We start from the raw sequence: 14200 nt of genomic DNA, 5'->3' as shown, positions 1-14200 counted from the left end.
CTTTTTGTAAAAACATGCTCTCTCTCTCTCGCTCTCTCTCTCTTTCTCTCTCTGCAAGGTGATTTTGTAAACATGACTGTATCAGCTTTTTTGCTAAACTAAAGCACTGGACATGGAGGACAAGCTTGTGTTCATTGCAATTCCGAGCAAAATAAAATGTAACTGACGCATTTCAGAATAGTTCATTTGGCAGCAACATGAAAGTGGCTTTTTGTGAAACCCTCCAGCATTCACTGAAATATTCAAGCAGCTAATATTAACTTTGTATGCACATGTTCATTTTCTTTTCAAGGCTACACTGAACAAAAATATAAATGCAACAATTTCAAAGATTTTACTGAGATACAGTTCATATAAGGAAATCAGTCAATTTAAATAAATGAATTAGGCCCTAATCTATGGATTTCACATGACTGGGAAAACAAATATGGATCTGTTGGTCACAGATACCTTAAAAAAAAAAGTAGGGGCGTGGATCCAAAAACCAGTCAGTATCTGGTGTGACCCCCATTTGCTTCCTTTACATAGAGTTGATTAAGCTGTTGATTGTGGCCTGTGGAATGTCGTCCCACTCCTCTTCAATGGCTGTGTGAAGTTGCTGGTTATTGGCGGGAACTGGAACACACTGTCGTACAAATCGATCCAGAGCATCCCAAACATGCTCAATGGGTGACATGTCTGCTGTGTAGGCAGGCCATGGAAGAACTAGGACATTTTCAGCTTCCAGGAATTGTGTTCAGATCCTTGCGACATGGGGCCGTGCATTATCATGCTGAAACATGAGGTGATGGAATTGTGTTTGTTGTCCGGAGCTTATGCCTTCCCATACAATAACCCCAATGCCACCATGGGGCACTCTGCAACTGGATCCTGGACTTCCTGACAGGCCGCCCCCAGGTGGTGAGGGTAGGTAGCAACAGATCTGCCATGCTGATCCTCAACACTGGAGCTCCCCAGGGGTGCATGCTCAGTCCCCTCCTGTACTCCCTGTTCACCCACGACTGCATGGCCAGGCATGACTCCAACACCATCATTAAGTTTGCAGACGACACAACAGTGGTAGGCCTGATCACCGACAACGACGAGACAGCCTATAGGGAGGAAGTCAGAGACCTGGCCGGGTGTTGCCAGAATAACAACCTATCCCTCAACGTAACCAAGACTAAGGAGATGATTGTGGACTACAGGAAAAGGAGCACCGAGCACACCCCCATTCTCATCGACGGGGCTGTAGTGGAGCAGGTTGAGAGCTTCAAGTTCCTTGGTGTTCACATCACCAACGAGTATAGGATGGGACTAAGTACACGCCCCTGAGGGGCCCCAGTGTTGAGGATCAGCGTGGCAGACATGTTGTTGCCTACCCTCACCACCTGGGGGCGGCCTGTCAGGAAGTCCAGGATCCAGTTGCAGAGGGAGGTGTTTAGTCCCAGGGTCCATAGCTTTGTGATGAGATCCATGGGCACTATGGTGTTGAGCGCTGAGCTGTAGTCAATGAACAGAATTCTCACATAGGTGTTAATTTTGTCCAGGTGGGAAAGGGCAGTGTGGAGTGCGATTGAGATTGTGTCATCTGTGGATCTGTTGGGGCAGTATGCGAATGGGAGTGGGTCTAGGGTGTCCGGGAGGATACTGTTGATGTGAGCCATGACCAGCCTTTCAAAGCACTTCATGGCTACCGACGTGAGTGCTACAGGGCGGTAATCATTTAGGCAGGATACCTTCGCCTCCTTGGGCACAGGGACTATGGTGGTCTGCTTGAAACATAACTCTCCCAGACTCGGTCAGGGAGAGTTTGAAAATGTCAGTGAAGAAACTTGCCAGTTGGTCCGCACATGCTTTGAGTACACGTCCTGGTAATCCGTCAGGCCCAGCGGCTTTGTCAATGTTGACCTGTTTAAAGGTTTTGTTCACATCGGCGACCGAGAGCGTTATCACACAGTCATAGTGGGATTTCTTATAATCTGGGTTTCCCTTTGTAGTCCGTAATAGTTTTCAAGCCCTGCCACATCTGACGAGCGTCAAAGCTGGTGTAGTAGGATTCAATCTTAATCCTGTATTGATGCTTTGCTTGTTTGATGGTTCAAGGGCATAGCGAGATTTCTTATAAGCGTCCGGATTAGTGTCCCACTCCTTGAAAGCGGCAGCTCTAGCCTTTAGCTCAGTGCGGATGTTGCCTGTAATCCGTGGCTTCTGGTTAGGATATGTACGTACGGTCACTGTGGGGACGATGTCGTCGATGCACTTATTTATGAAGCCGATGACTGAGGTGGTGTACTCCTCAATGCCATTGGATAAATCCCGGAACATATTCCAGTCTGTGCTAGCAAAACAGCCCTGTAGCGTAGCATCCGCGTCATCTGACCATGATGGGATTCTTATAATTATTGTTAATTTGATCCATTCATTGCAGGAGGCTGAACCTGGTAGTTGCTCTATAAGATTTGCTAATTGTTAAAACTAAGTTCTACAACTCAACACAACTGATATAGGCACAGAAACCAATGAGAGGATAATGACTATAATACTTTACTTTGTATATACACTGTATACAAACCATATACAGTGAGTGGACAAAGCATTAGGAACACCTTACTAATACTGAGTTGCACCCCCTTTTGCCATCAGAACAGCCTCAATTCGTCGGGGCATGGATTCTACGAGGTGTCGAAAGCGTTCCACAGGGATGCTTCCCACAGTTGTGTCAAGTTGGTTGGATGTCTTTTGGATAGTGGACCATTCTTGATACAAACAGGGAAACTGTTGAGCGTGAAAAACCCAGCAGCGTTGCAGTTCTTGACACAAACCGGTGCGCCTGGCACCTGCTACCATACCCCGTTTAAAGGCACTTCAATATTTTGTCTTTCCCATTGACCCTCTGAATGTCACACATACACAAGTCATGTCTCAATTGTCTCAAGGCTTAAAAAGCCTTCTTTAACCCGTTTCCTCCCCTTCATCTACACTGATTGAAGTGGATTTAACAGGTGACATCAATAAGGGATCATAGCTTTCACCTGGATTCACCTGGTCAGTGCATGTCATGGAAAGAGCAGGTGTTCTTAATGTTTTAAATACTCAGTGTATTTATTTTATGTAACCTTTGTTTAACTAGACAAGTCAGTAAAGAACAAATTCTTATTTACAATGACGGCCTGCCCCAGCCAAACCCTCCCCTAACCCGGATGATGCTAGGCCAATTGTGCACCGCCCTATGGTGCTCCCGATCACGGCCGGTTGTGATTCAGCCCGGGATCGAACCAGGGTCTGTAGTGACACCTCTAGCACTGAGATGCAGTGCCTTAGACCGCTGCTGCTGCTACTCGGGAGCAATAAGTGTTGATACTCATGATTATGGACTCAGGGATGGAACTGAAGGATTTTGGGCACTGGCCAGCCACACAAGTAGACGACAAAGTCTACTAGCCCAGGTGCCATGTGATGTTTAAAATGACAAAATGTCACCATTCTAGTTAGACCATTCTAATTTCCATGCCTGATTCTGGTTTATTGTACACAGGAGGAAATAGAGAGAGTACTGTACCTTGCAGCTGCTCAATAAGAGTCCAGGCCATTCTAGAACCCTGGGCATCAAATACAACATGGCCCTGTGTGAAGAAAGAGAAGCTATAACACTTCATTGTTTTAACACCTCTCCCTCTCTCTCTCCCTCTCTCTCCCTCTCTCTCCCTCGCTCTCTCTCGTTCTCTCTCCCTCTCTCTCTCTCTCCCCCCTCTCTCTCTCCCTCCCTCTCTCTCTCTCTCTCCCTCCCTCTCTCTCTCTCTCTCTCTCTCGCGCTCTCTCTCTCGCTCTCTCTCTCTCTCTCACTCTCAATTCAATACAATTTCAATTTAAACGCTTTATTGGCATAGGAAACATATGTTAACATTGCCAAAGCAAGTGAAGATGATAATAAACAAAAGTGAAATAAACAATCGGAAATTACCAGTAAACATTACATTCATAAAAGCTCCAAAGGAATAGAGACATTTCAAATGTCATATTATGTCTATATACAGTGTTGTAACGATGTGCAAACAGTTAAAATACAAAAGGGAAAATAAATAAAAAACTCTTGCTGCTGTGATGCACACTGTGTGGTATTTAAACCTAATAGATATGGGGTGGGTTGCACCAACATGGATTAACTCTTAAACTGGGTTACATCAAGGTTTATCTGTTAATCTTGTTGCACCAAATTTTAAACAAATTAAACTTAGATTGGAGATTAATTCTAAACTGCCACTTGAGGTGATTTAACTGATAAATTGGCAGCATATCTACTGTGGAGAGACTAACATGAGTTCCTCAGAGAATAATTAGAGACAGGTTGAATCCTGTTGAGTTTTATGATAATTAAGTCGTTATTAGTAGGCTATTTACGTTCCCATTTTGTACACCAATTGAATTGGGGTTTATGATATTCCCAGCCTTGGTACGAATGATGATGTTACGCAGCATGCTGTAACGGGCCTGATAACGGTAACATTGTAGTGAGGTAGCATTAACGTTAGTTTAAACGTGCATTATAGGCATTGATATTTACGCTTACTAGATATTGGTGGGTCAAGTTGTCCGTCGGCATCATAGGGGTTATGGAGGGGCAAACTGCTGGGGAATCATCTCGTATATTTTATGGGTGACGGAGGCCCCCTGCTCTCCTTTATGGCTTCTGCTCTATTTTTTTTTAAATCCAGCACGCTTTCATCCGATTTGGATCCCTCTTCTCTTTCATTCGTGTCGATCATTTACATTTTGTCGCATAAAATAGCCCAGGTGACTTCCTTCTTTTTGACAGTCGTGTTGTCTGTAACGTTACTAAATTCCTCCATCAACTCCGACAATAGTTTTTTCTTCTTTTTTTTTTTCTTCATGAAATGTGAAGTTCTTTGACTTGCCATAGATCAGGTGGCTAGCGGACAAATAATAAATGGCTAAATAACGTTAAGTAATGACAATAATGAATAATATTGTGCGCCATCTAGCTTGGTTTATAAACTAGCTAGCTACAGTAGCTAACGTTAGCTAACAAATACGTTTTCTTTCTAGTACTGGTAAATAACGGATTTTATTTGAAATCAGCCAACCCATGAGAACCTTTCACGGTGGATTTGTAACGCTGTTATTATTTTATCATTCCAACTGACATATGGTTTTAAGATGGTCATACAAAGGATAAGTTAGCTATTTGATTTGGACCTTTACGACCCCTTTAGGTATCAAAAAAATATATATATATACAAAATAATTAGATAAACATTAATTCAAATCAAATAACATTTTATTGGTCACATACACATGGTTAGCAGATGTTAATGCGAGTCTAGCGAAACGCTTGTGCAGTAATATCTAACAAGTAAGCTAACAATTTCCCAACAACTACCTTATACACACAAATCTAAAGGGGTGAATGAGAATATGTACATATAAATATATGGATGAGCGATGGCCGAACGGCATAGGCAAGGTGCAGCAGATGGTATAAAATACAGTTAAGGGGGAGTGAGGCCTAAGAGGGTTTTAAAAATAAGCAACAACCAGTAGATCTTGCAGCGGGTATACAGAGATGACCAGTTTATAGAGGAGTATAGAGTGCAGTGATGTGTCCTATAATGAGCATAGTTGGAAAATCTGATGGCCGAATGCTAAAGAACATCTAGCTGTTCGAGAGCACCGTTACCTGCCGATCTATAAATGATGTCTCCGTAATCTAGCATGGGTAGGATGGTCATCTGAATCAGGGTTAGTTTAGCAGCTGGGGTAAAAGAGGAGCGATTACGATAGAGGAAACCAAGTCTAGAATTAACTTTAGCCTGCAGCTTTGATATGTGCTTAGAGAAGGACAGTGTACCTTCTAGTGATACTCCCAAGTACTTGAATGAGGTGACTACCTCAAGCTCTAAACCCTCAGAGGTAGTAATCACACCTGTGGGGAGAGGGACATTCTTCTTACCAAACCATATGACCTTTGTTTTGGAGGTGTTTCAAACAAGTTTAAGGGCAGAGAAAGCTTGTTGGAAACTAAGAAAGCTTTGTTGTAGAGCATTTAACACAAAATCTGGGGAGGGGCCAGCTGAGTACAAGACCATATCATCTGCATATAAATGGAGGAGAGAGCTTCCTACTGCCTGAGCTATGTTGTTGATGTAAATTGAGAAGAGCGTGGGGCCTAGGATCGAGCCTTGGGGTACTCCCTTGGTGACAGGCAGTGGCTGAGACAGCAGATGTTCTGCCTTTATACACTGCACTCTTTGAGAGAGGTAGTTAGCAAACCAGGCCAAAGACCCCTCAGAGACACCAATACTCCTTAGTCGGCCCACAAGAATGGAATGGTCTACCATATCAAAAGCTTTGGCGGTGACATCATTGAGGACCCTTAAGGTTGCAGTGACACATCCATAACCTGAGCGGAAACCATATTGTATTCTCTAGGGCAAGATGGAATTTGTATTTGTGGTTCTGGCAAATTGACCTTTTTTTGAACCCCATTAATTTGGTCTTCCTGAGATGTAATGTCAGGGCCCAGGTCTGACAGAATCTGTGCAGAAGATCTAGGTGCTGCTGTAGACCCTCTTTGGTTGGTGACAGAAGCACCAGATCATCATCATGCTGCAGACTGTTCTAGTGCCCTCGCCAATTCGCTGATATATATGTTGAAGAGGGTGGGCCTCAAGCTGCATCCCTGTCTCACCCTGTGGAAAGAAATGTGTGTGTTTTTTGCCAATTTCATCTGCACACTTGTTGTTTATGTACATGGATTTTATAATGTCGTATGTTTTACCCCCAACACCGCTTTCTATCAATTTGTATAGCAGACCCTCATGCCAAACTGAGTCAAAAGCTTTTTTGAACTCAACAAAGCATGAGAGGACTTTGCTTTTGTTTTGGTTTGTTTGTCAATTAGAGTGTGCAGGGTGAATACGTGGTCTGTCGTTGGGTAATTTGGTAAAAAGCGAATTTGACAGTCCTTGGTTCCAAATATTGGGGAAGATGCCAGAGCTGAGGATGATGTTAAAAAGACAATTGAAATTTGTGGTCTGTATACTTTATCATTTAATTTAGGATACCATCAACACCACAGGCTTTTTTTGGGTTAAGGGTTTGTATTTTGTCCTGTAGTTCATTCAATGTAATTGGAGAATCCAATGGATTTTGGTAGTCTTTCTCTGTCTCTCTTGCTCTCTTTCTATCCTTCTCTCTTGCTTTCTTTCTCTCTCTTTCTCTGTCTTGCTCTCTCTCATCTCTCTCCCAGTACAATCATAATCTTCTCTTCCTCCCCCCTCCCCCTCTCCCCTTCCCTCTTCCCCATGCCTCAATGGTTAGGCTATATATTCCATACTCACCGAAACTCCTTCAAATGAGCTGGTGTTGAGGGCACGGTAGATCTCAGCGGTGATATCTCGGTTATTGTAGTTGAAGTCTTCCAGCCTCCGGCCCTTGGCCTTCAGGGGCCCCACAGTCTTGTTGAGGGCCAGAGCCAGGGCCCACACTGCATCGTAGGCCAGAGGGGCCTCTTGGAACCCCCCTGTCTCCTCGGGGTTCTTACCCCCCAACTTAGACATCAGCTGGTTCAGAAACTCCTGAGATGTCTGGAGGAAGAGAGAGAGAGGATGGCTTAGAACTGTGTAGGTGGGGGGGTGGATGTGTTTGGGGAGGGAGGTATGCACAGCTGGGAGCACCAAGTTGACATCCTGTTCCCCAGTGGGGCGGGGTCTGTCTGGGTACGGGCCAGATGTTCTTCTGTTCTCCCCCCCCCCCCCCCCTGTTGTCCCAGAAGGCTGTTATGTCTGGGCTGAGTTCCAGACACTTTCTACCCTGTGACCATTTTTTTTTGCATTGGACAGGTCCCATTTCCGATAATATCCTTCCACCCTGGTAAAATGGCTCAATACTGTCATCATTTTCCCTCCCCTTTAGCTTTTGGAAAGATTGGACATGCTTTTGACAAAGTTGTTTACCACGTATATATCCGCCGTGCGAGGGGAGATGCCTTTCCAAATAAATGGCCTCTACATAACAACGGCCAGGGCGACCCGGAGGCAGCGTTCATTAGCAGACACACACACACACACACACACACACACACACACACACACACACACACACACACACAGTGTGTGTGCCTGATGTGCCTGATGAAATGAAGGAAATGAGTTTCCATATGTTAAATGTTGCCTCCTGTAATAAAAGATGAGAGATGGGGTCTGTGTTGTGTTTTTGATAGCTCATCCTGAATGGAGAGAGAGAGGATATTTTCCCAGAATCCCCTGTCGGAGTCTAGAAGAGAGGTGTTAAATGTCATCACTTCAGATGGGTAGCTGGCAGTGGGGTTGACTCTCTCTCTCTCTCTCTCTCTACACCTCTACCTAATCTGAATGAGACATCTGTCTCTCTCTGTGTGCGAGGAGCTAAGGAGAGACTTAACAGCTCTGTAAAAGGATGTGTGTCCCAAATTTATATTTATTTTATTTTTTATTTTATTTCACCTTTATTTAACCAGGTAGGCAAGTTGAGAACAAGTTCTCATTTATGGCCAAGATGAAGCAAAGCAGTTTGACACATACAACAACACAGAGTTACACATGGAGTAAAACAAACATACAGTTAATAATACAGTAGAAAAATAAGTCTATATACAATGTCAGCAAATGAGGTGAGATAAGGGAGGTAAAGGCAAAAAAAGGCCATGGTGGCGAAGTACATACAATAAAGCAAGTAAAACACTGGAATGGTAGATTAGCAGTTGAAGAAAGTGCAAAGTAGAAATAAAAATAATGGGGTGCAAAGGAGCAAAATAAATAAATACAGTAGGGGAAGAGGTAGTTGTTTGGGGTAAATTATAGATGGGCTATGTACAGGTGTGAGCTGCTCTGACAGCAGGTGCTTAAAGCTAGTGAGGGAGATAAGTGTTTCCAGTTTCAGAGATTCAGTTTCAGAGATTTTTGTAGTTCGTTCCAGTCATTGGCAGCAGAGAACTGGAAGGAGAGGTGGCCGATGGAGGAATTGGCTTTGGGGGTGACCAGAGAGATATACCTGCTGGAGTGCGTGCTACAGGTGGGTGCTGCTATGGTGACCAGCGAGCTGAGATAAGGGGGGACTTTACCTAGCAGGGTCTTGTAGATGACCTGGAGCCAGTGGGTTTGGCGACGAGTATGAAGCGAGGGCCAGCCAACGAGAGCGTACAGGTCGCAGTGGTGGGTATTATATAGGGCTTTGGTGACAAAACGGATGGCACTGTGATAGACTGCATCCAATTTATTGAGTAGGGTATTGGAGGCTGTTTTGTAAATGACATCGCCGAAGTCGAGGATCGGTAGGATGGTCAGTTTTACGAGGTTATGTTTGGCAGCATGAGTGAAGGAGGCTTTGTTGCGAAACAGGAAGCCAATTCTAGATTTAACTTTGGATTGGAGATGTTTGATGTGAGTCTGGAAGGAGAGTTTACAATCTAACCAGACACCTAGTTATTTGTAGTTGTCCACATATTCTAAGTCAGAACCATCCAGAGTAGTGATGCTGGACAGGCGGGCAGGTGCAGGCAGAGATCGGTTGAAGAGCATGCATTGGGTTTTACTTGTAGGAGAGTTGTATGGCATTGAAGCTCGTCTGGAGGGTTGTTAACACAGTGTCCAAAGAAGGGCCAGAGTATACAGAATGGTGTCGTCTGTGTAGAGGTGGATCAGAGAATCACCAGCAGCAAGAGCAACATCATTGATGCATACAGAGAAAAGAGTCGGCCCAAGAATTTAACCCTGTGGCACCCCCATAGAGACTGCCAGAGGTCCGGACAACAGGCCCTCCGATTTGACACACTGAACTCTATCTGAGAAGTAGTTAGTGAACCAGGCGAGGCAATCATTTGAGAAACCAAGACTATTGAGTCTGTCAATGAGGATGTGGTGATTGACAGAGTCGAAAGCCTTGGCCAGGTCAATGAATACGGCTGCACAGTATTGTTTCTTATCGATGGCGGTTAAGATATCATTTAGGACCTTGAGTGTGGCTGAGGTGCATCCATTACCAGCTCTGAAACCAGATTGCATAGCGGAGAAGGTGCGGTGGGATTCGAAATGGTCGGTAATCTGTTTGTTGACTTGGCTTTCGAAGACCTTAGAAAGGCAGGGTAGGATAGATATAGGTCTGTAGCAGTTTGGGTCAAGAGGGGGATGACCGCAGCTGCTTTACAATCTTTGGGAATCTCAGACGACATGAAAGAGAGGTTGAACAGGCTAGTAATAGGGGTTGCAACAATTTTGGCAGATCATTTTAGAAAGAAAGGGTCCAGATTGTCTAGCCCGGCTGATTTGTAGGGGTCCAGATTTTGCAGCTCTTTCAGAACATCAGCTGACTGGATTTGGGAGAAGGAGAAATGGGGAAGGCTTGGGCGAGTTGCTGTGGGGGGTGCAGTGCTGTTGACTGCAGTAGGGGTAGCTAGGTGGAAAGCATGGCCAGCTGTAGAAAAATGCTTATTGAAATTCTCAATTATAGTGGATTTATTGGTGGTGACAGAGTTTCCTATCCTCAGTGCAGTGGGCAGCTGGGAGGAGGTGCTCTTATTCTCCATGGACTTTACAGTGTCCCAGAACTTTTTTGAGTTTGTGTTGCAGGAAGCAAATTTCTGCTTGAAAAAGCTAGCCTTGGCTTTTCTAACTGCCTGTGTATTTGGTTTCTAACTTCCCTGAAAGGTTGCATATCACGGGGGCTGTTCGATGCTGATGCAGAACGCCACAGGATGTTTTTGTGTTGGTTAAGGGCAGTCAGGTCTGGAGAGAACCAAGGGCTATATCTGTTCCTAGTTGTACATTTCTTGAATGGGGCATGCTTATTTAAGATGGTGAGGAAGGCATTTTAAAAGAAATAACCAGGCATCCTCTACAGACGGGATGAGGTCAATATTGTCGGGCGTGAGTTGGGGTGGGCATTCTATGTCCTTTTTTCTATGTTTGGTATTTCTTTGTTTCGGCTGGGAATGGCTCTCAATCAGGGACAGCTGTATATCGTTGTTGCTGATTGGGAGCCATACTTAGGCAGCCTGTTTTCCTTTGGGTTTTGTGGGTGGTTATTTTCTGTTTAGTGTTTTGCACCTGACGGAACTGTTCGGTTGTTCTTTTGTTTTGCTTGTCGCATTAGTGTTCAGTTTTAACATTAAAATGACGAACACTTACCACGCTGCATTTTGGTCTGATTTCTCTTCCCCTTCATCCGAGGACGACGAAGACCGTTACAAATATCCTTCCAGGATACCCGTGCCAGGTCGATTAGAAAGGCTTGCTCGCTGAAGTGTTTCAGGGAGCGTTTGACAGTGATGAGTGGAGGTCGTTTGACCGCTGGCCCATTACGGATGCAGGCAATGTGGCAATGATCGCTGAGATCTTGGTTGAAAACAGCAGAGGTGTATTTAGAGGGCAAGTTGGTTAGGATGATATCTATGAGGGTGCCCGTGTTTACGGCTTTGGGGTAGTACCTGGTAGGTTAATTGATAATTTGTGTGAGATTGAGGGCATCAAGCTTAGATTGTAGGATGGCTGGGGTGTTAAGCATGTCCCAGTTTAGGTCACCTAGCAGCACGAGCTCTGAAGATAGATGGGGGGCAATCAGTTCACATATGGTGTCCAGAGCACAGCTGGGGGCAGAGGGTGGTCTATAGCAGGCGGCAACGGTGAGAGACTTGTTTTTAGAGAGGTGGATTTTTAAAAGTAGAAGTTCAAATTGTTTGGGTACAGACCTGGATAGTAGGACAGAACTCTGCAGGCTATCTCTGCAGTAGATTGCAACACCGCCCCCTTTGGCCGTTCTATCTTGTCTGAAAATGTTGTAGTTAGGGATGAAGAATTCAGAGATTTTGGTGGACTTCCTAAGCCAGGATTCAGACACGGCTAGGACATCTGGGTTGGCAGAGTGTGCTAAAGCAGTGAATAAAACAAACTTAGGGAGGAGGCTTCTAATGTTAACATGCATGAAACCAAAGTTATTACGGTTACAGAACTCATCAAAAGAGAGCGCCTGGGGAATAGGAGTGGAGCTAGGCACTGCAGGGCCTGGATTCACCTCTACATCACCAGAGGAACAGAGGAGGAGCAGGATAAGGGTACAGCTAAAAGCTATGAGAATTGGTCATCTAGGACGTCCGGAACAGATAGTAAAAGGAGCAGGTTTCTGGGGGTGATAAAATAGCTTCAAGGTATAATGTCCAGACAAAGGTATGGTAGGATGTGAATACAGTGGAGGTAAACCTAGGCATTGAGTGATGATGAGAGAGATATTGGCACCCTATTCCCTATGTAGTACACTGCTTTTGACCAGGGCCCATATAGGGAATAGGCTGCCATTTGGGATGCAGCCCTAGAATGAAGTCAGCTATTACTTAGCCTCTGAGGGGAGGCTGTGTGATCTGGCATCAGGAGGGGAGGCTGGGTGATCTGGCATCAGGAGGGGAGGCTGGGTGACCTGGCACCAGGAGGGGAGGCTGGGTGACCTGGCATCAGGAGGGGAGGCTGTGTGATCTGGCATCAGGAGGGGAGGCTGTGTGATCTGGCATCAGGAGGGGAGGCTGGGTGACCTGGCACCAGGAGGGGAGGCTGGGTGACCTGGCATCAGGAGGGGAGGCTGTGTGATCTGGCATCAGGAGGGGAGGCTGTGTGATCTGGCATCAGGAGGGGAGGCTGTGTGATCTGGCATCAGGAGGGGAGGCTGTGTGATCTGGCATCAGGAGGGGAGGCTGGGTGACCTGGCATCAGGAGGGGAGGCTGTGTGATCTGGCATCAGGAGGGGAGGCTGTGTGATCTGGCATCAGGAGGGGAGGCTGTGTGATCTGGCATCAGGAGGGGAGGCTGTGTGATCTGGCAAATGCTGTTAAGAAGAAACTCTTGAGGGCTTTGTGTTTGTTGAGGGCTTGTGTGTGTGTGTTCACATCCCTTATCCAACACACACACACACACACACACACACACACACACACACACACACACGTGTCACCTTAGTATGTTTTACTGTCTTGAACAAACATTTAACTTCGTCTGTAGTTTTTATGAGATCACGCTTTATAGACATGCCTTGCACTCCCACCCCTACCTTGGCGCCTACCTTGTCCCCTACCGTGTACCCTACCTTTTCCCCTACCTTGGTCCCTACCTTGTCCCCTACATTGGTCCCTACCTTGGACCCTACCTTGCCCCTATCTTGTACCCTACCTTGGTCCCTACCTTGTCCCCTACCTTCTCCCCTACCTTGGTCTCTACCTTGACCCCTACCTTGGCGCCGGGCTGCATCAAGCAGCCGGATCTGTGAAAGCCGCGGCCCTGGAGAACCATCGCCACGACAACAGCAGCCTCGTCAACAAACTGGGCTTTGATCAATAAGAGACGACTCTCTAGGCTGCTTCCCAACTGGACCCCTAATCCTCTACATAGTGCACTACTTTTGACCAGGACCCATAGGTAAAAGGGTGACATTTGGGACTCAACACACTACTGTCTCTCTCCCTCTCTGCCTCTTCAGCCCCTCCAGACAGCGCTGCCCCAGTGTAGCATGAACAATGAACAATGAACATTAACAAAAGTGTATTACTTCTTCAGTATTTATATTTTCTCCAAGCTACTCTACAGGCCAATGATGTTAATTCAGAGTCGGGGATTCAAAAGAGAGAGAAACGGTTTGCTGCGCTTGAAAACTCTTCTCTTTGAGCACAAAGCTTTTCTTCTACGAGGTACATCTTCAAAGTAGATGGATAATAATACATTTGAAGAGCTTCCTGAAGCAACTCTCCTCTCCAGACACGGCAGTATGAATTAAAGAGGTTCATACACTAGATAGGGACTGGCTCCTCTCCTCTCCAGACACGGCAGTATGAATTAAAGAGGGTCGCTACACTAGAGAGGGACCGGCTCCTCTCCTCTCCAGACACGGCAGTATGAATTAAAGAGGGTCATACACTAGAGAGGGACTGGCTCCTCTCCTCTCCAGACACGGCAGTATGAATTAAAGAGGGTCATACACTAGAGAGGGACTGGCTCCTCTCCTCTCCAGACACGGCAGTATGAATTAAAGAGGTTCATACACTAGAGAGGGACTGGCTCCTCTCCTCTCCAGACACGGCAGTATGAATTAAAGAGGTTCATACACTAGAGAGGGACTGGCTCCTCTCCTCTCCAGACACGGCAGTATGAATTAAAGAGGTTCATACACTAGAGAGGGACTGGCTCCT

The 14200-nt window shown here is 45.7% G+C and overlaps 1 protein-coding gene across 1 annotated transcript in view; it reads right to left on the bottom strand.

The window, feature by feature from the left end:
• The window catches only part of LOC106589056 (gamma-aminobutyric acid type B receptor subunit 1), a 145136-nt gene that overhangs the window by 98343 nt on the left and 32593 nt on the right, over positions 1 to 14200 (bottom strand). The window contains exons 7-8 of the mRNA XM_082970245.1: positions 7341 to 7586; positions 3542 to 3605 (exon numbers count right to left, since the gene is read on the bottom strand). Of these exons, the coding sequence (XP_082826371.1) occupies positions 3542 to 3605; positions 7341 to 7586 (310 nt within the window). The remainder of the gene's footprint in view (positions 1 to 3541; positions 3606 to 7340; positions 7587 to 14200) is intronic.

Source organism: Salmo salar, chromosome 27 (assembly GCF_965601325.2).
Source record: "Salmo salar chromosome 27, fSalSal1, whole genome shotgun sequence".
Lineage (NCBI taxonomy): Eukaryota > Metazoa > Chordata > Actinopteri > Salmoniformes > Salmonidae > Salmo > Salmo salar.
Note: the sequence above shows the minus strand (reverse complement) of the source record. Positions and strands in the feature narration are given on the sequence as shown.